General features: G+C 46.8%; 9 protein-coding genes across 9 annotated transcripts; 6 read left to right on the top strand and 3 right to left on the bottom strand.

Moving 5' to 3' along the window:
* Positions 1-3,151: 3,151 nt before the first annotated feature.
* N7503_009744 (uncharacterized protein) lies at positions 3,152-4,090 on the top strand (the record flags this gene model as incomplete). The annotated part of the gene is made up of 1 exon (XM_057069290.1): positions 3,152-4,090. The coding sequence occupies one exon, from the start codon at positions 3,152-3,154 to the stop codon at positions 4,088-4,090; it is 939 nt and encodes a 312-aa protein (XP_056915901.1).
* Positions 4,091-4,847: 757 nt separating this feature from the next.
* N7503_009743 (protein kinase family protein) lies at positions 4,848-7,717 on the top strand (the record flags this gene model as incomplete). The annotated part of the gene is made up of 3 exons (XM_057069289.1): positions 4,848-6,773; positions 6,832-7,221; positions 7,286-7,717. 3 exons carry the CDS (start codon positions 4,848-4,850, stop codon positions 7,715-7,717), a joined length of 2,748 nt encoding a protein of 915 aa, XP_056915900.1.
* A 228-nt stretch (positions 7,718-7,945) lies between these two features.
* Positions 7,946-9,194, bottom strand: N7503_009742 (uncharacterized protein; the record flags this gene model as incomplete). The annotated part of the gene is made up of 3 exons (XM_057069288.1): positions 7,946-8,215; positions 8,284-8,987; positions 9,047-9,194. 3 exons carry the CDS (start codon positions 9,192-9,194, stop codon positions 7,946-7,948), a joined length of 1,122 nt encoding a protein of 373 aa, XP_056915899.1.
* Positions 9,195-9,660: 466 nt separating this feature from the next.
* On the bottom strand, positions 9,661-10,033 carry N7503_009741 (uncharacterized protein; the record flags this gene model as incomplete). The annotated part of the gene is made up of 4 exons (XM_057069287.1): positions 9,661-9,697; positions 9,746-9,756; positions 9,813-9,860; positions 9,914-10,033. The coding sequence occupies 4 exons, from the start codon at positions 10,031-10,033 to the stop codon at positions 9,661-9,663; spliced, it is 216 nt and encodes a 71-aa protein (XP_056915898.1).
* Positions 10,034-10,588: 555 nt separating this feature from the next.
* N7503_009740 (proline-specific permease) lies at positions 10,589-12,976 on the top strand (the record flags this gene model as incomplete). Its single annotated transcript, XM_057069286.1, has 9 exons — positions 10,589-11,052; positions 11,137-11,290; positions 11,346-11,352; positions 11,516-11,548; positions 11,608-11,668; positions 11,721-12,345; positions 12,407-12,495; positions 12,545-12,758; positions 12,818-12,976. The coding sequence occupies 9 exons, from the start codon at positions 10,589-10,591 to the stop codon at positions 12,974-12,976; spliced, it is 1,806 nt and encodes a 601-aa protein (XP_056915897.1).
* Positions 12,977-14,119: 1,143 nt separating this feature from the next.
* On the top strand, positions 14,120-15,174 carry N7503_009739 (putative esterase; the record flags this gene model as incomplete). The annotated part of the gene is made up of 3 exons (XM_057069285.1): positions 14,120-14,446; positions 14,510-14,601; positions 14,655-15,174. Coding segments are annotated over 3 exons (939 nt in total), but the record flags the coding sequence as incomplete, so codon positions are not given.
* Positions 15,175-15,983: 809 nt separating this feature from the next.
* Positions 15,984-17,053, top strand: N7503_009738 (hemolysin III family protein; the record flags this gene model as incomplete). Its single annotated transcript, XM_057069284.1, has 3 exons — positions 15,984-16,532; positions 16,601-16,831; positions 16,892-17,053. The coding sequence occupies 3 exons, from the start codon at positions 15,984-15,986 to the stop codon at positions 17,051-17,053; spliced, it is 942 nt and encodes a 313-aa protein (XP_056915895.1).
* Positions 17,054-17,243: 190 nt separating this feature from the next.
* Positions 17,244-19,014, bottom strand: N7503_009737 (sugar porter family MFS transporter; the record flags this gene model as incomplete). Its single annotated transcript, XM_057069283.1, has 3 exons — positions 17,244-17,918; positions 17,985-18,386; positions 18,475-19,014. 3 exons carry the CDS (start codon positions 19,012-19,014, stop codon positions 17,244-17,246), a joined length of 1,617 nt encoding a protein of 538 aa, XP_056915894.1.
* A 3,612-nt stretch (positions 19,015-22,626) lies between these two features.
* Positions 22,627-23,698, top strand: N7503_009736 (autophagy protein 5; the record flags this gene model as incomplete). Its single annotated transcript, XM_057069282.1, has 3 exons — positions 22,627-22,746; positions 22,806-23,238; positions 23,295-23,698. The coding sequence occupies 3 exons, from the start codon at positions 22,627-22,629 to the stop codon at positions 23,696-23,698; spliced, it is 957 nt and encodes a 318-aa protein (XP_056915893.1).
* Positions 23,699-23,965: the final 267 nt, after the last annotated feature.

Here is a 23,965-nt window from a genome sequence, read left to right as displayed (position 1 = left end):
AAATTGAATCCTAGCAAGGGATAGGTGGGCAATAATAGTTCGCAGGGCGTCGATCAATGAAGCAGTGATCGCCCAATCGGCCCATCCCTTACAGGAAACTTTGCTTGGCTCAACGCTTTCTCAGTCTGAAACAAACTCTTGATCTGCCAATTTGCAATCGGTATAGATTCCGAAGAGCCGCTGGACCTTGTTGCCCTCGCAACGACTTCATCCTGTAAATCTACAGCTCCAAGGCCAGATCATCACCGGAGATAGTATATACTCCGAGCTCCGTTGAGTATACGACTAGGGATAACTTATCCCCGATGCTTCACTTCTAAAAAAGGACATGTTTAGCGAACCCTTGCAAAAACCTGGAATGGTAGTGCCCTCCAGCGGCCCTTTACGAATCAGACAGCAAGGCGTGGGGATGGCAAAAAAGAAAGAAAAAGGAAAGAAGAAAAATAACAAGCCGTGGATCCTAATATCATTGGAGATCGGGCAGGCCGATCTGCCTCACTCACCATGGGACTTAAATCCAGAAACCAATCTGCGACACGAGTCAAGGGATCACACAAAGTGGGACTAACCCAAAATCCACAAGTCAAGTCGCTAAACTCGTGTTGACGGTATGCTTGCTTTTTGCTAACACAATTTATTTTTACCCGCGCGTGGACATAATCAGGCCCACAGGCAGCAATACTAGCCTAAATCGGGAACGTCTGCTTTTACTTCAATTTTAGTCTGAGGCTTGATAGGCTGGAACTTCAGCTCGTATTGGGCAGAGATTGACATGCTAAGTGAAATTAAACATACTTGGGTCCTCAACGCTTCTGAACTCTTGCCTTTTGGGGTCGGAATTGAGGGTCTTCTACTTAGACAGACAAGGCAACCTGATAGACCCTGTCTCAAATGAATAGAGTGTGGAGATTTCAATTTCTTCTTATCTTTTTCGAGCTAGGATGATTTTATTCGAGACTCAAATGAGAATTTTACCAGGTCTGGAAGATAAATTGAGAAGCTGAGATTGGGTCACAGGATCGTCTCCGCGGACCAACGTCATTGCCAGTTAACCCCCTGGCTTGAGATTAGCAATCAGGTATATTCTAATCAAGATGATGATAGGAGAGCTCTGAGGGCTTTCATCTCCCAGCACGCCTCCTCTGTTTTGGCATTTAAATTTAGTAACTCAAAACCCCAAACATACGGGTAGCAATTCTATGGTGATACTAATATCCCGAGGGGTGGTATTTGTGATGAAATTTTCTTAGAGGTAGAAACAACTTTTAAAATTGGTAGCAATCTATTATAATTCTACGAAGCAATAACACTACTCTAATATTTTCAAGCTAATATTCTATGCGTATTACTACCTCGATGATCCCAGATAGGCACCGTCAGTACGTACGATCGATCAAATGTCGATCAAATCTTCGTATGAGATGATCCTACTGTAGGGGAGTTAAACAAGGGCCAGATCATGTGGCAATAGTGTTGCGCACAGTTGGAAGAGGGGACGGGCGAAGAAGTAGAGCATTATCAATTTGATAGGCGAGAGTTTGTGATATATATATGCACCAGCTCAGTTTTATCTTTTTGTAACCCACCTGTTGAACCAGTTCTATTTATAGTTTTAATCTACCTGAACTAGGTTCTTGCATCATGAAAGACACACTTTTACGATGAATAGCGGTAGCTAGGCTTGTATATTTATATTGGTAATCTATGAATTCATAAATTCGAAGATGACTCTCAAACTGTAGTCCATGGATGAAGTGCAATAACTTTTGCCAACCTGAAAAGTAAATTTTTGACATGTGCCCAGGTGTCAAGTCTTCCCTCATTGGCTATGAGCTGTCGCATGGATTCCCTTTGTTTGCTCCTGATTCATCCATAGTATACGCAGTGCGCCTGCCACGATCAAAGTCTCGCCATTTCCAACACAGGCCTTGCTACCGTTTGATGTGGGATTCGATACCAACTGAGAATACTTTGATGTATCGTACCCTTTAGTCGTCAGCACATCTTTCCCAACAGAAATATAATATTATGAGGAGTGTCACTTTGATCTTGACTAGTCACCCCTAGAAGCAGCTGATTTCTCGCAAATCTTGCCATGCGGTACCGAGTAGTTCCAATCCAATGTGAAAACGAGATAATTTCACTTGATGACAGAGGATCAGTCGACCAAGGTCCTCTTTTATCGGGCTGGAAGTAAATGAACCTGAAAAAGCTATCGCATGGAGCATGGAGTCGCTCACTCCTCGGTCGTTCAGGCATGGACTTCACCAAACTCATGTAGCTTCGCCTCTGGCTTCATGAGAATACAGACGCTGCTGTTCGATGTACACAGAATGGCCTCTCAATAATTTAAACCGAGCAGTAGGGTAATTTAGGAGTTGTCCAGATTATTCATGCGATAGTCTGCTGATATCCAGCTGCCGATGACATTAGAGGCGGCCATTGTATTTTTCGGTCGGATCAAGTGGAACAAGTTGATACTTGAATGATATATCAGTCTTTGTAATCATATTATATATTCCACAATTATTGGGACTTGCAGCTATACCTGGGTTCTTGTTAGCTTACCAGTATCCCCTATCTTTACAATAACACAGGATTCGTCAATGAGCAGCCCTGGAGTGGAGATCTTTACCTAACAAGGACATTTCCAATTCCCCTGAAAAGTTGGCGAATCTTTCATCTTAGTGAGTGTCATCTGCTCGTTATCTCCGTAGTATGTTAATTACAGGATGCCTAAGGATTTTGGAATCATTCAGACGTCCAAACCCGCCGACACGATTTACATGTTTTGAAAGCCAGACACTATCCCTAACCTAGTGCATAATTTGACTACAATTACAAACAAGCCGTAGAAGCATTACAAGTGCGGACATCGAATTCTTAAAAGCTACGATTATATAAAACAAATATAGTTCCAAATGATTCTTTACGGTCGAGAACGTCGAGAACGCCATTGACGTCACGGCATCCCGAGTGATCGGCATGCAACCAAAACCCGGATTAGACAAGGACGGCTTTTTGTGTTCTCTTCAACCCGGAGAACCCCAGATTCAAGCTTGCAGTAAACAAACTCGAACCATCTGTGGGGGCAACTAAGCGAAGCCCAATTTTTAGATGCACGTCGCCCATTGTATATGCTACCATAGTCATGGGAGTGCAGTATGCTTATCATAAATCCGTTGCCACATTTCTCCGCGCCCTTGTTCGACCCAGACTTCATATTCACCCCAAACCAGATGACACAGTATTCGTCCCATCTCGTGACGAAGGCCGAACCATCAAAACCAACGTCTACGGGACAGCTGACGACAAACCAACTCCCGTTCTCATCAACTTCTGCGGCAGCGGCTTTGTTCTTCGCACTTTCGGCAACGATGACGAGTTTTGCCGGTACGTCGCAGACAAGACCGACTACACTGTAATCGATGTTCAGTACCGACTTGCGCCCGAGAATATATTTCCAGCCGCCTTCAACGATGCCGAGGACATTGTGAAATGGGTACAATCGCAACCCGATCGCTTTGATGTTTCCTGCATCTCACTTTCAGGATTCAGCGCTGGAGCCAACATTGCGCTCGCGGTGGCATCATCATCGAAGCTTTTCGGGGGCGAGGAACAGCAGAGCATATTCAACACCGTTGTGTCTATCTATGGACCAACCGACATGGCTCTACCGACTCCGGAAAAGCCGATGGCGGATCCCTCCAACTGGATCATGAGGACAATCTTTCCAAAGTTCTCCCACACTTGTCATAAACTACTAAACCCAGGCAGCGTTGATCCATACGATCCCCGTATCTCCCCTGGGTTTGCCGATCCGCACAATTTCCCGAACAATGTATTGTTTATCACGGCGTCACAGTGTGCATTTGCTGTGGAGGCGGAGAGATTGTCAGAGCAAATCAGTGGCATAGATGGAAAGGTCTCATTGAGTCGTCGAATGGACGGATGCGCCCATGGTTGGGATAAGGAGGCTATTCGTGGCTCATCTCAGTGCAAAGCAAAGGATGAGGCATATGCATTGGCAGTGGCGACCTTGCAGAAAGGCCAAACAGCGGCCGCAAAAGCCAGGGAAGCGGTGGCTTGATTTGATACCCATAGACTTTTATTGTATTACATTTGAAAATAGCCTAATTTATGACTTGTGTAGTATTTAGCTGCAATGTCGGTTGCCATATCTGTCAGGCAGCGATGCTCCCGTTCCAATGTTTGATCTTTGCTTTGCCTCGACGTAAACTCTTCCCTGTTGCAACTCCGTGTCTCGTGGTATTTCATCTACCATCACTTGTCAAAGGTGCCGTAAATATCCTTCGTACTTAAGCCATGAATGATCAGAGGGTTGCGTCAACTGCTTTTTATCTCAAGCACGTGCACTTGCTTTGCTCCATGGTCATCCTAAATTCATCTAGGCTGATGCTATCGACGTTTAGTGATGATTTATTCAAAGACGCGGACGGCTGTGTCTCAGAAGCAATACCAGCTGAATGCTTATTACACGAACAGTACATGAATGTTGGTGAAATATCGCCCCACCATCAATTGCTTAGGTGTGAGACGTGGAGCAAAGCGGAGCCAAAATGGGGCAAGCCGCTGTGTGCAGGATTGGTTCCCTGGTTCATGGACCTAGTGAGTTCAACTTGATACATTTATGTTGCTGATTTTCTAAGCTTCCTTAGACGCGTTTTCAATCAAGTTAAAGCAAGAAAGCAAAAACAGTAACGATAAATAGTAGACACGAAGTCAGATGATTTCCGCATGACCGCGCTAACAGCGCGTTATCGGAATACGAGAGGGAGGCAAACATTCCGTTTCACCTCTCCACAGCGACTGAGACTGACTCAGTCATGGCATCCACCATGTATTCGGAATTATGCGAAGAGATATACAAACGAATCACAGCCAAGCTACAGGGATCCCCCGAGGACGGGCGCCGCTTCGCCGCGACAGGAACAACCAAGAAAGTGCTGAACGATGGCCTTCTCCGACGCTTTTTCACCAGTCTTGAACTTCATGACGGAGTCTCGAGGGCTACTACTTCTAACACGGATCATTTAATACGGAGGGTTGCTGAAAGAGACCTGTATAACTTTTTGGCAACTCTGATCTACATTACTTGCAGCATCCATGCCGCGCGAACCTTTGTGACTGAGCTTGTCGCTCACGATGTCTGGCATGCCGAAATTTACAAGCTGCCCGTGAAGCGCAATGTCTTGGCTGATCTGTTCCGGGATGAAGTTACACCAGACAAATTTCTTGAGCATCAAGCATGTTTCTGTCCTGTGGTGATTAAAAGGGGGGAAGAAATTCCCATTGAGAATCCGGACAGACAGCGTCTTCCTTATCTTGGGGAGACCTTTCTCAATGAAGGCTCATTTGGTGCAGTGTATAAGGTAAAAATTGCCAAAGGACACTTTTACGATCCTGCCATGAAGTCTGCCAACGGTGAACCAATAGAAATTGCGCGCAAGGACTACATTCGATCTTCACGAGAGAATAGGAACGAAATGCTCATTATGAAGCAAATTTTATCTGCGGAGTGGTCCTGCAAAAATATCGTGGAAAGCTACGGCAGTCTTGCAGTGGGCCTAAAGACATACAGTCTGTTCATGCCGCTTGCCATGTGTGACCTGTGGGCATACATGATGCAATACACACCTCAGAAGCCCGAGAAAGCCGCAATTATTAAAGCCGCTCAGGGCCTTGCCAATGGGTTGAAATTTCTTCATACCGGGATCACGATGGGCGATGGCGAAAGGCTGGTTTGTTATCATATGGATCTCAAGCCCAAGAACATTCTGGTATTTCCGGAAGAGCTAGATGGAAACATCCATTATGTTTGGAAGATCAGTGACTTTGGCATGTCTCGTGTGAAGAGTGTGAGAACAGAGAGGTCTGGATTGCGTAGCGAGGGAGAGAATAACTTCAACGGTCCCTTTGTTCGACGCGAACAGCCAGAAGACGGGTCTGGAACAATGAATCGTCGAGAACAATCAACTTACCTTGCACCCGAGTCCATCTCTGCGAACCGAAATATGAAGACCAGCAGTGATGTATGGTCTCTCGGTTGTGTCATTAGCGTCCTGTTCGCATATTTGGAAGGTGGCGCCGCTGGAGTGACCAGCTATTCTGACAAGAGAGTAGCCCATTCAAAATCAGAGAGCTATGATCGTTTCTTTGTTCGGGACGGAGGATTCAAGCCCTTTCAAGTCAATCCGGAGGTCAGAAAGTGCCATGACTATCTGATTGTGAGAGCAAGGCAACGAAACGCCAACGAAGGAGCAGCCGTGCGACTTATGTTAGAGTTCCTCGAGAATGAGGTCTTCAAAGATCAATCAAAACGATGCAACGTGTCTGCCGTGGAAGTTATGATCCAAGCAACAAGACAGATATATGAGAACCTGGAGCAACCACCAATAGAAACCCAATATATGCCTAGGAAGTCCAGTTGGGTTAGGAAAATGCGCAATCAACTTTCGAGTGCTGGTGGAGAAACAAGCCATGGTGTGGATTTCAGACTTGAGAGGATTTTTCTGGACGATAATGAGCCTTTCAAAGGATGTGGAATCTCGCCGGATGGATATATTGTTGCCTTTTGGACTGATTTCAAAATATCGATATACACGTCCAACTCATTGCCTATAGCAGGGGCGAATGAACCAATCCCGGTGGTGAAGCCAGCAGGAGAGTATACAATATCAGATTGTATCTGGAAATCCGTAAGCGTGACGGATAAGTACCTGGTAGCATCCACATCGGGGGGAAATTTCGAGGTGAGTGACTCTTCAAAAATCACCGGATTGCCGTCATGATTTCTCATCCTGAATCTAGTGCTACGTTTTTGATTTCCAAGAAGGACACTCGCCGGGTGAGAGCCTTCAATACCCGCGTCATACCTCCCTGCAATCGCTTCCGGAAATCAAAAGGCTAGCTCTCTCACCCGACAGCCAGACAATCGTATTTATTCTGCGTGATCCAAATGACGAGAACAAACCCGGGACCCTGTACCGTGCTCCAGTCGGGTCAGTGGAGCACTGCCAGCGCCAATTTGAATTGGATTGGCCTGCATCGGACGCTATTCAGTTGTTCTTTTCAACAACCGAGGACATATGGATCATCTTTCGTCCACATCTTACATCTCGTGACTGGGAGCACAAGATCCCAATCTTTCACGTCTGCCTTAAATCAAAACAGATAGATCCTCTCACAATTGAATTGCAAGTGAGTGCTTGCCATGAGCGGCTGTTGGATCGTTTTTACCGACCTGTACTGACTAAGAATAAAGGGATTCGACATCACCAGTACTGTGGGCATATTCACGACCTTGGCCCCCTTTAACGAGGTTCCCGATGCTTGCGCGGTTGTCACCCGCGAAGAAATGCTTCACATCAGGAGCCTTGACCCAGAGAGCAGGATTCAGCCAGCCGCGGCAGATATCCACACATATCGAGTATTGAAATTGATGATGGGCTGGGATGATAAGCGACTGTTCGCTGTTGGCAAACGGACCGCTAATCATAAGATGCTCTTGTTAGAAATGACAATGCCAGGACCGACTAAAACAACTTTGATCAAAGAGCTTGCTGAGCTCCCAGGCCTCTCAAATGATGATGAATTTGCCGTGAAGCTGTCTTTCTTGAGAGAAGAGAAGTTTATTCTTCTCGCTGCCCTTACGAATGACAATCGACGTGCAATATACAGGTTCCGGATTATTTGAATTCAATACCATGCACCTTGGAATGAAACAGGAAATCTAAGTCTAGGGAAGAATCTATGGAAAGTGTCGTCAGTCATATGTCTTTTGTAAAGTCCACGCGCTTTTCCCTTCCCTTCAACAACACAGTCAGCCTTTTCGGATTATCATTGGACGAGTCACATTCAACCCTATATTTTGTTTCGCTTGGTGAGTTGCACATCAGGACTTGGCCATTCTATCTATCAATTATCAAGCGTGAAAATCCTGCAGCTCCGTGTCAAATGTGCTTGTCCCTGTAAGCCGTCGCAACATAGCCTGAAAATTCCTTTGTGGAGCCGCCTGTCCTCTTTCTGTAAGTCTGGGTAGTGCAATGCTGTGTCGGTGTCCCAGCAAGTAGTAGATGAGATATGTGAGAGCAGTCAGCCCGGCCGAGGCAGCGAAAAATATCCATATCATAGATGTCCCAACAATGGTTGAGTTGTCTTGGTCCATCGCGAAAAAGTTCATGCCAAACATGGTCTACCACGATATGTTAATATGACGAAGCCCCTTTTGAAAAGTAGAAGAAAGGTTCAATGACTACTTACTGCAATAAATGATGGCGGAAGATACAACAAAGATAGTCTGGTAATGAAGACTGCCGATTTGTTTAACTGAAAGATCTGCTCATTTTGTTCGCTCGTGACAACTTGGTCGCGAAGCAAAAGTGTATCTGCCAAAAGTCGAGCGACCGATTGAACTCGTTGTTGTAGATGCATGGAGGTCCGAGAGTAGGTAATACATTGTCGACGTTGGTTCTTCAGATTTTGTAGCCCGGACCGTGTGCTTGGTGTATAATTCATTGAGCTGATGAGTGTAGAGAGCTCATCGAGAACATCCATAGCGCCCGCCAATATAGTTGGCATTTGAAGAAAATGACCTTCTAGTTTGCTCAATACGTTGAGATTATTGTATTTCAAGCTCAGGGGCTCGTCAATGAATGCCGCGTGTGCCGCACTGGCTAGAGGCAGGAACTGACGTTCAAGTTCCAAAATGCGTTCTCTCCATGCCGGCAGATATGTTGAGAACAAGACCGAGTGCAGCCAGAAAGGATCGGTCATTACCTCCGCGCCAGCATTTCGTAACAGCTCCTCTACTTTCAGGAGTGCCTTTGACCGGGGAGTTGGATTGATTAATATGAACGTGCTTTGCGATGTAGCGGAATCATATCTATGGTACAGGCCGGTTTGGCGGATCGTCCACTCTTTAACTTTTGCCTTGTACTCGGGGTATCTTATTGTGTAAGATATCTCTACTTCTCTGTTAGTAAAGATTTCATGCTGTAAGTCATGTGGAAATGATATGCTTTACCTGTGCAAAAGCCAGTGCGAGACTCGGCGTATGGTACACAGAAAACCTGCTCCAAGTCTAGACTGTATTGATTGCGATCGAAGAAAGATAATGGGAGCTGCCAAAACGCCGAATTGATATTGTACTGATTTACAATTTCATCAAGCATTGGCTTTGTTATCTGCAGTGGTTGCCAGGAGTTTGCCTGACAAATTGATCTGATTTAAATTAGCCATGGAGGATGCCAAGCTTTGAAAGACTAACATCAGGCGACATGAGTATGTGTGAGTTTCAGTGTTTTGAAAATATGCGGATAAATCTTCCAGCGTGAAAAACTCATGTTTCTGACACGAGGTCGTGGCTGGATCCTCGGCATCTGAGCCAAGATCAAACACCTGGACCGGTTTGGTTACTTGATCAAGACAGCAGTTTGCTATAGAGGTCATGGTTTGTGAAAATAGACTTTTAATGAGAAGATAAAGCAAAGAGCCCAAGATTAATAGATATATTTGCAGGTGAAAAATCTCTGTCTCATTGTCTCGACGTAAGGCGTTTCTGTGCGCCATCAGGGGGTTCAGTTCCTGCGCCTCATGCCACTGCGCCTTGGCCCCCACGTGCCGGTATCACATTGTCACTCACTCCTCATCACTCTCGGTCACCACTCGGGCCGGTCTAGAAGGCTGTCAGCGCGCTAACTTGTATCCAGTGAAAGTGTCTTACAGAAGCTCGATCTGGGTTACAAGTGTCAGTCAAAGTCTATGCAATCTGGGTGTGGATCATCGCGTACAGCCTCAACACGCCTCGGCGCAATGAAGGAATATTCGTCATTCTGCATCTGCTCAAAGTTAGCCTGACAGAACAGGGGCGAGCGGGTCTATGGATACAAACCCTAATTTTAAAATCCTTCACAGCAGGGAACAGCTCGCGTAGCCTTGCTTCCAGTCTTTCTTTTCTGAGGTAGTGGGTGGTAGTGTTCTGTCGAGTCTGCTCTTGCGCAGCTGCCGGCATACTGATCGGAAGAAATGGTATAACGCGGGGCCGAGCAGAGATCATGGACCTCCCACGAACTCATAAACCAAACTCTGCGGCTGAAAGTACAGAGAGCATGCCCAATTGGGCCACGTCACGTACATACCCCGGCCAAGGAGAGGGGAAGGCCCCGTGTTTATCTGTGGCGCAGTCTTATCTTTCAACAAATACGAGATTATCTCCGCACTACTTTCGGAGTGGAAACACCCTTCCACCTATAGGTGCGCATCGCCAGAAAAAGAAATTATGCCTCAAAGTTGCCCGTGTATCACCCGGGTGCACACCCTGATTGGTGGGTGAAAGGCATTGCAGATAAATCTGGGGGCCATTCCCTGTCCTTCTGGAATAAATCCAAGATCAGAAATAATGCGGCTCATGCTGGCAGAATGACTGGTTTAGCACATTCCATTGCCAACGAAGCAAGGGAACACAGAGCGATCGGTCAATGTCACTCAAATGTCACTGCCACTTGAGCTACCCAACTGGCAATCGGAAAGCGTGGCAGTGCCTCCACCAATCTCTTCGCTCCATCCCATGATCGGTGAACAGCCGGTAGATCAGAGAGAACAGAATCCTGATCTAATGAGTCCAGAGTCTCGACAACGAGACGTTTCCAATGCTCGAAGCGCTTCAACCCAAGAGACCCTCACAAACTCGGTGGATGAGTGCGAGTATAAACGACGAACCGAGCAAATAATAACTGTCGGTCCTCGAGAAGACAGAAAGGTCAACAGAAGGCTTAAAGGCATACATCTATTCATGATCACGATCAATGCGACGCTTGGAATTGGTCTCTATTGGCGAGGTGGTCAGATTCTCGAGCTTGGAGGTCCTTTGGCGGTTGTTTTGTCATACTTTCTGGTAGGGTGCTTGGTATGGGCTGTCATGCAAGGCATTACTGAAATGCTGTGCATTTGGCCAATCCCGGGTGCGCTCTCGGTGTATGTCAGCAAGTTTGTTGACGAGGAGTTGGGTATCGCTGTCGGTATTGCATACTGGTAAGAAAATCACAGAGTTTACCAAGAGCGGTTTATGAGCGAAGCTGTTTTTCAAGATCAGAGCTACGCTAACCAAGACAACAGGTTTACGTACTCAATGTCCTTCTCCACAATCCTTGCAACGTTAGCAGCTGAATGTGACTACTGGCTTGCTTTCAGGAGTCGTGAAGTGCATGCAGGCGTTATTTTCTTGGCCGTCCCAGTCACATTGGTTGCTGTCAATATGCTCAGGATCGAGGTGCGTTCAATCACTACAACATCGCTGACCAGAGCACATCTAACACCGTATCTAGTCATACGGTCTTTTAGAGGTCATAACAGGATCTATAAAAATTACATTCCTGTTTGTTATCTTCGTTTTCTTGATCATAATCAATAGGAAAGGTGAAAAGATCCCACTTTGAATTGCTGTCATTTGGTGGTTTGTTTGGTTTCTCGAAATTGTGCTAAGTTCTACCAACAGAATCAGACAACGGTGCTCCACTTGGTGTTGAATGTAGGTACATTACGCTCCCATGATACTTTCCTGGCTCTAATAGGCACCTAAATCTATAGATTGGTCCTCGCCTACCAGGTATGACGGCTCGGCTGCCAAAAATTGGCCCATTGCGCTATTGTAGGTCCGCGGCAGTTATTGCCATGATTTCAGCTTACTCAAGAATTTATAGTATGTGCATATCAACAGCAGTCTTCTCATTCGTTGGGGTCGAAGTCGTTGCCGCCTCTGCCTTGGAAGCGAAATGGCCTCAGCACAATCCCGACGCAGAACATCCATCAGGCAGGCGCTCAAGACCCGACAGCCCCCTCGTTGGAAGTGGTGTCAAATTCTCCGCCATATATATATCCGTCCTTGCAACAGTGGCTTACACTCTGAGCGGATTCCTCGTGAGTATCGATATAAAATCCAATGACTGCAAGTTGCCTCGGGTGACCTGGGATACAAAGAACACGGATTGTAAAGATCATAGGAGTCATTCGGCTTTTGTGATGATCGCCTTGGGCTCTAAGATCCCGCATTTAGATACCGTATTCAATCTCTTCCTTGTTTTCACCTGTCTGTCGTGCGCCGGTACGAATCTCTACATCTCTTCGCGTGCTTTGTTCGGTCTCACCAGCCAACTCAAAGGAGGCAAGGGCCAGAAATGGCATCTACGTCTTTTGGCAAAGCTTGGTAAGACAGACCACCGAAAGGTTCCCCGGCGAGCCATTATATTTTCTGCGGTGGCGTTTTGTTGGATCCCATTCTTACGGCTTGTTCGGGGCTCTGAAAAAGCTCAGGTCTCTATTTCAATGGTAGGGCTTGTGGGTCCATTTTAATAATCCTGCTCAGTTGAAAGCTAATACTCGTATCTAGTTCATTGAAGTTTTAAGTGAGATGGCATCTGTTGGTGTTCTGATTGTTTGGGCCTGTGTCTCGCTTGCGTTTATTCGTTACCATGGCTGGTCAGTACGAACAAGGTCCCGATACATAATAACAATTAACCATTATCAGTACCCAAACAATCATAAGAAACCCGGAGTATCTTGACCAGGAGGACGTTACCCAGGTCGAGCGTCATAGTCGCAACTACCCATATCGCAGCCACGGCCAGCCTCTATTGGCTTGGATAGCTTTCGGGGGCTGCTGTACCGTCCTACTTGTTATGAACATGTCGCCAATGTGGAGTAGCTTTTACCTGCTTCCTTTCCTATCGTCCTATTTGACAGTAAGACAAATATTCCTGCTGCTGCATGTTCAAGAAGACTAACGAACATAATTCATTAGATCATTGTCTTTGGTGGAATGTGGGTATTGCTGAAGGTGCTCCGAGGAGCAAAGTGGTCTCTCGTTGACTTGTCACGTCCCCAGCGAGTCGCTGATATATTGCGGAGCCTGCATGAAATGCGCCAAGCCACAATGACAGATAAAACACCTTCACATTGAGGGGAAGCAGATGCCTATGCCTAAAGTAACATGTATCTACAGTACTGCAAGAACAATCTATACTACTAATAAACCAAAAATGAGTGGGATAAAGTTTAAGTTTTACTGGCACAGCCAGCTTCACCATCACCCAAAATACCAAAATTATAATGTTACTGTTATTCCACACATAGTCATGCGGACTTCTTAGTACCAAAAATAGTATAAAGATCGCGCAATGGGGTAACATCGCGTCATATTTTGTGGCTGCACGTAAGGCTATGGCTTCCTCCAAAGCCTAGTAAAGATTCTGTGTCAGCGCATACAAAGTTTATTGGCGATCGCCATGATTGAGCAGCTCTGTCGGGCATATTAATTGGCAGTAAGCGACGTCACTTTTGTTTCAGTCATCATCTCAAATTCTTTCAAATCTTTCTTTTTCGCATCTTAGAACACAGCTTCCATTCTTAGACAGTATAATATCCAACAGCACGTATTTATGGGCTGTGGTAACTAAGGGGACACTGTAGACAGTACTTCCTTTGTGATATAGTCTTAAAAATCAACTGAACATGATAATTTCCGGATGTGCCGCGGGTTTACCTGTGGTGGCTATGTTGACCAGTACAAATAAAAGGCAAAATTAGCCAAAACTGGACCCTGGATTTATTTTAAGCGCAGCTCCATTAACTTTTTTAGGCTCAGGGTCTCGGCCCGAGAAAGCACAGCGAAGTTTCTATTTGGTGATACGTCGGCTGTTGCTTGGGTTACACTTTCTGGCGCTTGGCAAGGCTCCAATGGGAGATTATTCTGGGTCTATACCTAAACTAGACTAAACGGCAAGCACTATGACTGTTTGTGATCTAGCGGTTCTATTACGCCATGGCTCTGTGATAAGCGCTAAATCGCCTCGGGGCAAACAATGGCATCAATTAGGCTGCCAATTTTATCACTTCGCAAGGCTGCTCAATTGGTAAGCTGATGCTAAGCCCCTATTTGTAACGGAAACTAAACTCGAACCAGTTACTAGCCATGGAAACCCCTGTCGCTCAGGTTATATGAAGTGGGGGTCAGAATTAAGTCATTCCGGTTTTTAAAAGCTGGGGTCCCTGATTGTTGAACTAGTTCCAAGGTTCTTTCCTTTTCGAATCTTCCTCAGTCACCATGCGACCACCAACACCCATCAATTCAATGGTTCGCGCTTGGTTACTGTGTGTCGCCTTGTTATCCACGTCCGTCTTGACGCTTTCTCGGCCTGATTTGAAACCCAGTCCCGCGATCGCGGCCGATCGCAATGATATCACCACTTTGCGATCGCGGGCCGAGAATCCTTTCCTACTCCGAATTATGCCATTAGGCGCATCCATAACCAATGGTTATCGATCAACCGGGCACAATGGCTATCGGAATTATATAAGACAACAGCTTCGCTATAAGGGCTGGAATGTCGAGATGGTCGGGAGTTTAAGAAATGGCACGATGATTGATAATGTGAGTTGATCACCAACTTCCGAAAAGCTTGGAATGAAATCTCACTGACATTTCCCACTGCAGTTCAATGAGGGTCATTTCGGCTTTAGAGTTGATCAGCTATCAAAGGAAGCTGTAAAAACTACCCCTCAACAACCTAATGTGATCCTGATTAAGTGACCTTGACCCTTCTCGATCAACTGAAATTCGGAAACTAACGTATCAACAGTGCTGGCACCGACGATGCCTTACAAAATTACAAGGTTGGCACCACGGGAGTCCGAATGAATTCTCTTCTAGACTTGCTCTTTGAAAAAGTTCCCGATACGACCATCATTCTCTCAACACTATTGCCAAACAAAGATAAGCCAGAGTTGGTCGGATGGATCAGTGATCAGTATCGTGCACTTGCTGCCAAGCGTCGCAAGAGCGGCGACCGAGTCGTCCTGGCTGATATGAGCTCTTTCATTCCCCTTGATGAATTGGCAGACGCAACCCACCCGACAGACGCTGGGTATAAGAGAATGGCGTCGGTTTGGTGGGCCGCAATCGAGGACGCTTTCCAAGAAGATATGATTCAACATTACAACTACACCATCACAGCTAAGCTGGAAAAGGCATTGGACAACAGCACCAGCAATCCTAATCTGCCCTCCTACACGGCTCCTGCTCAGCCTACGAATACAAATAATGCGCTTTCTCGTTCTCCCCAGGCAGTATTGCCTACAGTTATTGTTCAGCTGCTTGGTGGTAAGTTCCCTATCCCTCTTTTTCAACCGCAACAATACCTGACAGAGATAGTGCTGGCTTTCCTATGAGACGCATTTGCCCTATATCGACCTTCAGACATTTTCACGCGCGATGCATATTATTTAAGCAATACCCCGTACATTATTGTTTTGTTATTTTTTTCACGATCTCAATTTCCCCCAGGATCCTGGCCACGGAACTTATTGATAAATTCCTAAAAGCCGTGATTCATTTCTTCCAGGACAGCACGGCCTATTCATATTAGGCAGGCTCGATGCAGCCGATGATAAATCTCCATCCGCCTTTTTGTCGCATTCTAAACCTTCCATTCTATCGATTCTTGATTTTTCTCTTCTCTCTCCTGTTTCCAAGCCATCTTCTCTTGGGTCCATAAAACCCCGACTAAAGGGACAAAACAGAGAATCAAAATGCGCAGATTGATCATCACGTATCAATTCGTGACAAAAATGAAAATGAAAGCTCAAGTAAATATGTAGTACTCCATAGCAAAGTGGGACGAGAATACCAATCGCATACATAGTTTATCTTTCCACATCAACGTATGAGCAATTGCATAACGAGGACATGTATTCCATGCACGTAGCATGTAGGTGAGGCTCTGATAGGTCGATCATTTCAATTGGTGTCCGAACTGCATGCATGTTACACCAAGCCCCTCCATCCAATACCTCAGGAACCACAACCCCTGTTCAATATCTACCCCTGAAACCAATCCTTGAGGCTCAGGTTCCCATGTCTTCAGTTTTGACCCAATACATTATCCACGCTTTCCCCAAAATACCAACCAATGCTACCATCACCACGTCAACGAAAGCCATTATCGCCTCATATAACACCCATAACGAGCCAACTACAATCCCTACAGCTGAAAAGTACACCCACTCAACACCTACTGTCTTACAACGACGTCCCAGAATGGTACTCAGACAATCCATACATCCTCACAGGCTACCGCCCCATTTCAAATTCCACTCAAAATTGTCTATCCAGTCTCTTCTACCTGCATAATGAGTCAATCAACATTTACTCCCATCTGATCCCTGCGATAGGATTCCTCCTCGCTGAGTGGACACTCTACCAATACGTTCAAACATGGTACCCCCACACCCCAGTCCGGGACAAGATAATCTTCGCGTTCTTCTTGCTGACAGCGACGATCTGCCTGGGGATGTCGGCGGCTTTTCATACATTCATGAACCATTCGGAAGGTATCTGTAATCTCTGGTTGCAACTCGATTTTATCGGGATCGTTATTCTGACTCTGGGTGATTTTGTTTCCGGTATTAATATGGTCTTTTATTGTGAAGATGATTTGAAAATCATATATTGGGGGATGGTATGTGCAGGCTGTCTACCTTGCTAACACTAAGGCAGAGATGTTGGATGCTAACCAATTTTCTTCAGATCGGAACACTCAGTTTGATATCACTCATCATACTTGTGAATCCAAAATTCCAAGGTCTCCGCTGGCGCACTTTTCGCGTTGGAACTTTCATGGCAATGGGTCTTAGTGGTATCGCACCTCTTATCCATGGAATTGCCCGTTTCGGCTTCATGCAGATGATGAAGCAGTCCGGGGCGCCATTCTATATTGCTGAGGGACTGCTTCTTGGACTTGGAGCTGCTGTTTACACTGTCAGTTCTCACGTGGAATGCGACATTGGGGAGAACTTGCTAACTTATCAATAATTACAGACCCGAGTACCAGAATCTCTGGGTCCTGGGAAATTTGATATTCTCGGATCCTCTCATCAGATCTTTCATGTCTTAGTGGTGCTTGCGACAACCTTACAGCTTGTCGGGATTCTATCTGCATTAGATTACAATTACCATCATCGGGTCTGTGGTTTTTCATAACCTTTTACTGGAGTATTGATAAAAATCGAGGACGAAATGAGTGAAAGATTCGCAATGTATGCATGCATTCATGAAGCGTGACACCGTGTCAGCTCAGTCATAATCAAAATATCGCATCTATGTGCAGCTCTAATGTATCTATACAAGAGTTTATAAAAATAAAAACAAAAACAAAAATCTATCCAAGTTCTCAGACCCGCTCGGGGCTCGAGGACTCATCTTGGTTCTCATGGTGAACAGCTTGATCCTTAATTTCGAAGCGGAACTCCTCCTCCTCCGCGCGGAGGATCTCCTTGAGCTGCTCATTGGCCCGCCAGACAGGCTTGCACTTGAACAGGCGGTCGACCTTCTCCAGAGGAATACCGGAGGTCTCGGGGATAAGGAAGAAGGCGAAGAAGAACGCGAGGAAGGAGAGCGAGGCGAAGAACATGTACACTCCGTATCCCATGGTGGCGAACATCTGCTCGGTGAAGCGAGACACAAGGAAGTTGAAGAGCCAGTTGCTTGCGGTGGTGCAGGCCTGAGCGAGGGAACGGAAGTTAGGGTCAAAGAACTCGGAGTTGATGACCCAGGGAGTACCGTTCCAGGTGGGGGTGTAGACAGCGGTCCAGAGGTAGAAGAAGAAGATGGCGGCAATACCACTTCCGTTCAGGGAAGTGATGTCGTGCTTTGTGGGCTCAACAATGTACACATAGGCACCGATGACCCACATGCAGATAGAACCTGTGACGGCACCGACGAGCAAAAGCTTGCGGCGACCAAATTGGTCGACCAGGAACAGCAGCCAAATGACAGTCATAACAGCCTTGACGACACCGAAGATACCAGTCATAATGTCGACAGTGTTGGTTTGGACACCCAGAGACTATCGGGAGCAGTTAGTAAAATGTCAAAGCGGCAGGCCTCCTGGGGGTTACTTTTAGAAACATACCTTGAAGATGGTGGGGGAGTAGTAGTTGATGGCGTTGATACCAGAACCGTTCTGCCAGAAGAAGAGCATGCATCCCAAGAACAGACGGTAGCAGAGGAGAGGCCGGGAGCGAAGAGCCTGGAAGGGCTGCCAGAAGCCCATACCAACGGTGGCCCGCTGTTCCTCGATAGCAGAATCAATAGCAGCAACTTCCTCGGTGATGTACATGTCACTGGGAGTCAATTGACGGATCCAGCAAAGGTTGTCCATAGCCTTCGCACGCTTGTCGTGCAGGAACAGCCATCGAGGGGATTCCCGCATCCAGAGAGAGCCGAGCAGCAGCATACCGGAGGGAATCAGCTGGATAGCGAAGGGAATCATCCACTGCTTGTGGTTATCAGGGATATGTTGCTCAACACCATACTAAACAACCAGGTATTAGCGACGTAGTCCTAGAAAGGGAAGATTTTCTTCCGACCCATCAAGGGGGAATTCCGGGACCATGACTCACGTTAATCCAGAAGCCCAGCATACCACCAATCTGCCAGCCCAGCTCATAGAGACCGACAAGACGACCACGAATGGCAGGGGGAGCCAGCTCAGCAAGGTAGATAGGAACAATGTTAGAGGCGACACCGGTTCCCAGACCGGACAAGACACGACCAGCGTACATCATACCCAAACCAGTGGAGCCAGTGGAACCAGTCTGCAGAGCAGCTCCGAGGATGAAGATGGCAGAAGAGATAGTCAAACACCACTTGCGGCCAATCCAGTGGCTCAGGGCGTATGTGGCAAGGGCACCGAAGAAGGCACCGGCGATGAAGAGGGAGACGATATTTTCACTGATCAAGTCCTGTCCTGCAGAGCTCAATTTATCTGTGCCGAACTCTTCCTGGAAGGATGTGAGATCAATGGTAGTACCAATGAAGGCACTAGTATAACCGATCATATTGGAACCGCATGATGCGATGGCGGCGAGGAGGTAGACACGCCAGTTGTAGACGGATGGCGGCGTCGGCCGATCCTCGACGAGATGGAGGATACCACCCATGGCTGTTGTGTGTTGAACAGCTTAATGGAAAATTTTCGGAGGGTTGGGAAGGCGAAAAAATTTTCGACTATGGGATGGATGAAGGAAGAGAAAAGATGGGACGGGAGGCAGGCTAAGTATTGTCTGTTCCCCAGTGGGTTGTGGGTACACGAAGGTGTGTGGAAATCCTTTCGCTGACCATCCCCACAACCTGCGTCGCGTAGAACCCCATCCTCTGGGGCAGTATGGGGTTCCAAAGTGAGGCTACGCAACCTAGGAGGCGTGCTAAAATTCCCACGGGGTGGGCACTGACCCGGGGTAGCGTTTTCCCCCGGTTGAAACGTTCAGCCGGGGCCAACGAATCGTTGATAGTATATATCTAACCGCGGAATCCATCTTCCATGGTCGTGATGACCTCAAAAGGTTATTTCGCCTTCTGTGGTCATTGCCAGGCACCAATTACTTCTACATTTTTTTCTTTATTGGGTATGTTGTGATGCTTCATGTCGAATTGGCAGTCAAATTTGTTTAGCCAAGGGGACTTAAGAAATTTCCCCCCATCTTGAGTTTACCCGTTGTCAACAGAGGGGCGTTGGGGATCGCTGAGGGGACTCCCACCGGTGAACGTTCTGGTTCGCCACATGCTGCGTAATAATGCATGGAGAGGGTCGGGCATATCTTTTGTCCCCGGATCAGACGGGTCAGAAATTGTGGAGAGCCAGGAACGCTGTGGGAGTAAAGGGGGGTCAGGGGATTAAATGAATCAAAGGGAACAGTAAAGTCCCGCTTGATAAACCAAGACCCCGGGCTATCAGTTTTGGGGACATGGGTTGGAATGGGGTGCATGAAAATTCGTCACTGGCGTACCTTGGCTCCGCGGGGAGAACCCTTAACCACGGCATCGCAACGGATTCTCGCCGAAGATTTCATGCGGAAGAATGGATAAAACCACGCTAAACTTTATGCGGAGGGTCACTGTTCAGTCACGTGATGAAAGTTCCACTTTCTTCTCTTTACATGTATCTCATTGGCTCGACGATCGTGGAGAAGTCTTCTCCATGCCAAAGTCACTTTCTCCAGCATGAATCATTGCTCTCCAGGATGAACGTGTAGCTGACATAAAGCCGATCTCGGGTAGATTTCAGGTCTGGGGACTTCTTTAACTTTCTTTGACCTTATCGTCATAGGCCGTTGAATACTGGAAGCGCCACCTGGGCAAAAACCTTATCTCCAACTCGGTGAGAACGGGAGAATATAGAGCCAGGGAATAAAGTATTCCAGCTAAGTGGAATGTAAGCCACATTATTTTTTTTGTTCTCCCACCGGGCCGAGTGTAAAAAATTGGCATTAGTCTTGTAGAACCGTACCGAGCAGCATTGGAAAGCACCAAGTGGATCCTAGTGTGCCGGGCCCCGTCTCGTGGCATCACCGGTGAGGACACTTGGCTAGGTTGAATCGAGGTCAGATGAAAAGCAGAATTTTCTGTTGGCCAGATCCTGTACCATGTTCTCATTCACAGACTCTAGTTGGCACCGGTGAAGCTTGCTCGAAGCGGCCCGATAAGTAAGCTTACTTCCAGCACTTTGATTCCAAAGATGTTACTCTTATCGGCCCGGAAATGCCGAAGTACCCGTAGCACCATATATAAGACGGCTTCCAAGCATTCGAATGTCACATAAAGCAGCGTGAAAAGACTGGTAATTTAGAAATTATCATGTGCATATTATCATATTTACATTTGTAACTGAAGTGAATTCTTTGAAGATACATATACACACAATCTACCATGACCCACGGTTCGAGTGACAGCACTGATATGATTAGAGATCTGTACCTGAAGCGCCCTATCAATCAATCCATGGGTGATATGCCGACGGTGGTCCAGACTTTCAAGCGAAGTACTTAATCATCGGCGCACGGTATTCTGTATTGTTTTGTACTCACATTGGACCGAATAACAGAAAGGAATGTTGGAAACATATCCGAGGTCATGTTCTTGAAATAAGTATCTCGCAAGGTCGGTATATATATTTGTGATCCGGGATCTGCCTAATCTGGCAACAAAAACCCCGAGGTGTAGCCCTCAAGCCCCTCGAATATGATTTTAGTCCCGCAATAGATGAATGTAATAAAAATTTAGGACAGAAACCTTTTCTAGGGTTTAATAAAAGGCTTATCTGCAGCACTACTGTTGGAATAGCATGGTGGGAAAGTCGTTTGCCATAGACAACATTTGGACTACTCCTCGGGGCCAACCCTTTCCATCCAAATATTAGGCTTGGGGCCTACGTTGATTGTCGCTGTCAGTCAAAAGATGGCCAGCGATTATCTGAGGATTAGCATTTATTGCGTTGCATCTACTTGCTGCAGTTGTACTGTAGTCGACTATGATATGGGCCTTCGAGTTGACCTGTCTCTATAGGGGTCGTGCTAGAAAGACGATGGCACTTTTACATCTACTCCCACGCCGAAGGTGGCAATGTCGGAATTATCAATATCTAAAGAGCATCCAGGTAGATGTGAAGTGGCTTCCTCTCAGGGGGAGCCCAGACAAGGAACCCTTCTGTCTAGTGAAAGAACTCGCTGAGGTGCCAGGCCAGATATGGCAATCGAGCATCTTCCATGTGAATCGTACACTCCAGTAGCAGGGACTGACTGCGCCATTGACAAGATGCCGACCAACAGTAAAGCAACTATCTGACCCAGCAGATAACACAGGCATCAAGACTGAAATGTCTAGAGCAGCCATCCAGCACAGATAGTGGAAAGCCATTTGACAATTGTCTGCGACCGGGGCCCAAATGTCTCCTTTGTATATCCGGCAGTGTATTCGGTTGATGGGCAAGTTCCACCACAAGGATGCGGACATAACATCATCACTCGAGACAGGGTATATATTCTGGTCAACAAGACCGGATGTTCTATACCTCGCCTTAGAAGACAATTATGAGTAAACCAAGTGTCCATAGCATTCAAGAACAACAAAGTGATCACTATGCTATTCCCATGTCGAAATACCTTCTCTGACTTCACAGATAAAAGTTCCCATGGCGAGCCTCGGAGTTTCATCAAGTGCATCGTGGACGACGAGAGGAGGGACGCGATCGGGAACCTGCTGCTGAACATCGAGACGGTCGCAAACATTACGGGGTTAGTGGAGTTGCTAACAGATAAGGCTGCGAATCCGATCAAGAAGAGGACACTGTTCCTGTATATATGTGGGACTGTAGAAGGATAGACATTGTGGTTAGGAAGTTGTATGATGCAGATGGTGCTGAGCCAGGGGATCTCATGTTATCCCCGCAGTCACGTGTAGCCGACCGTGCCAACCACACGATTCGCTCCAAGCAACGTCAACATTCATTGATACGAGCCAGATCATTGTTTAATTGACCGTAGGAGCCTTATGGAACAAAATATCTCCAGATCATGATTTATTCACTAGTGGGACAGACAGAGTTTAGAAGCCTTGTCATTTGATGAGATGCGCCTTGCGCCTTTGGATCACTAGATCACATCGACTGGAAGACTGATAAGTGGTTCGTGAGCTGCCCAATATGTGAAGGTCATTAGCTGATATCCAGCTAGCTCATATACGTAAACATACAAGCTTGTCTGTCTGCCCAGCCCTTCATGGAGACCCAGGCCTCTCCCGTGGCTATTCAGCGGAGCATCTGGGATGGGCGCATACCATTAGAGATCGTTCTTGCGCCTTCCGAAAGCCGAACGTTTGATAACACTGACCCATACCTTGTATGTGTCGTTGGAATATCCTGGATCGATTCTTCAGTCGTATTGACGTAACTCTCTAGGTCTCCTGTCATCGTGTCTCATATCTTCCCTCGCTGCTCCCAAGGCTTCGAGCATTCTTCTCAACCTCTCTGATCGAGCCCAATTCCCAACACCATGAAGGCTGGTTTACCTTTGAGGGTGTGCCTCTGAAATGGCATTATCCCATCGGGCTATTGTTTGATCTCTATGCCGGCGCAGAGCCCGCCACCAGGAGTAACACTCCAAACCCCGACGCGCAAGAGGATGAGTCGCCGCTCCCATGGCGCCTGACCGTCCATTTCAGTGACTGGCCCGTTGAAGACCTTGTGCGGCTCGATCCAGATGGTATGGTGATGAATGACGCGTTCATAAACAGCGTGAAAGAAGCGGACTTCCTGCGCAACGGTACCGCAAAAGGCATTATGAGCCTTTCCAAGGAGGACTCTTCCGGCCTATGGAAGGCCGTTGAGAATGGTAATATTTCTACACCGAGATCAAAGTGCCCCACTGACTTCGCTACTCTTGAACAGTGGACCTTCCATCCTTCCAGCGAATTTCAAACACCCTTCTCCCTCCGTTATCACAGCCGTTTCGCAACGTACCTGTCCGCATCTTCCTTCCGCTTCCACCAGATGAGGACTCCCCGTCATTGAAGGTGGTACAAACGCCGATTCCTCCGTCTATACCGACATCAAGTATCCAGGCCAGTCAATCTATCAGTGCGCGGTCTAGCCCGAGTACGCAGCCTCAGACGGTCGGAAGTGTCTTACACATGTTGCTTCCAAATCTGTTTCCAAGCCGGCGTACCCCAGTCCTCGCGAAGCCCGTATTACATGGTGCGGTGCTTCCTATGTCTGCGCCTATTGAAGAAGTAGTGAGGTGCTCTGCATATGGAGATGGCTGGGTCTATGTTGTTGTGCGAATGATGGGATAACTTTGCAAGAAGAATCGCCGATTGTATACCCACTACGAAGGCCACAAGGCTCTATTAGATCCCGGAAACAAATTGAACTCCAATTTCCTCCCCTCTCTTCCTTACTGTTGAAAGGCACAATTCATTTGTCCGCTCTAATTATAATCCAATTTTCATTTGTGCTAAACCCAACAAATGCAATAATTCAAAGATTAACCGCTAAATAAGCTGGCTGCCTCGAAGCCTGTAATGCTATCCTATCAAAGGGGTATCAGGGTGTTGTCAACC

This window comes from Penicillium pulvis (genome assembly GCF_028828015.1).
Source record: "Penicillium pulvis strain IBT 33274 chromosome Unknown scaffold_8_segment0_segment0, whole genome shotgun sequence".
Taxonomy (NCBI): Eukaryota; Fungi; Ascomycota; class Eurotiomycetes; order Eurotiales; family Aspergillaceae; genus Penicillium; species Penicillium pulvis.
Note: the sequence above shows the minus strand (reverse complement) of the source record. Positions and strands in the feature narration are given on the sequence as shown.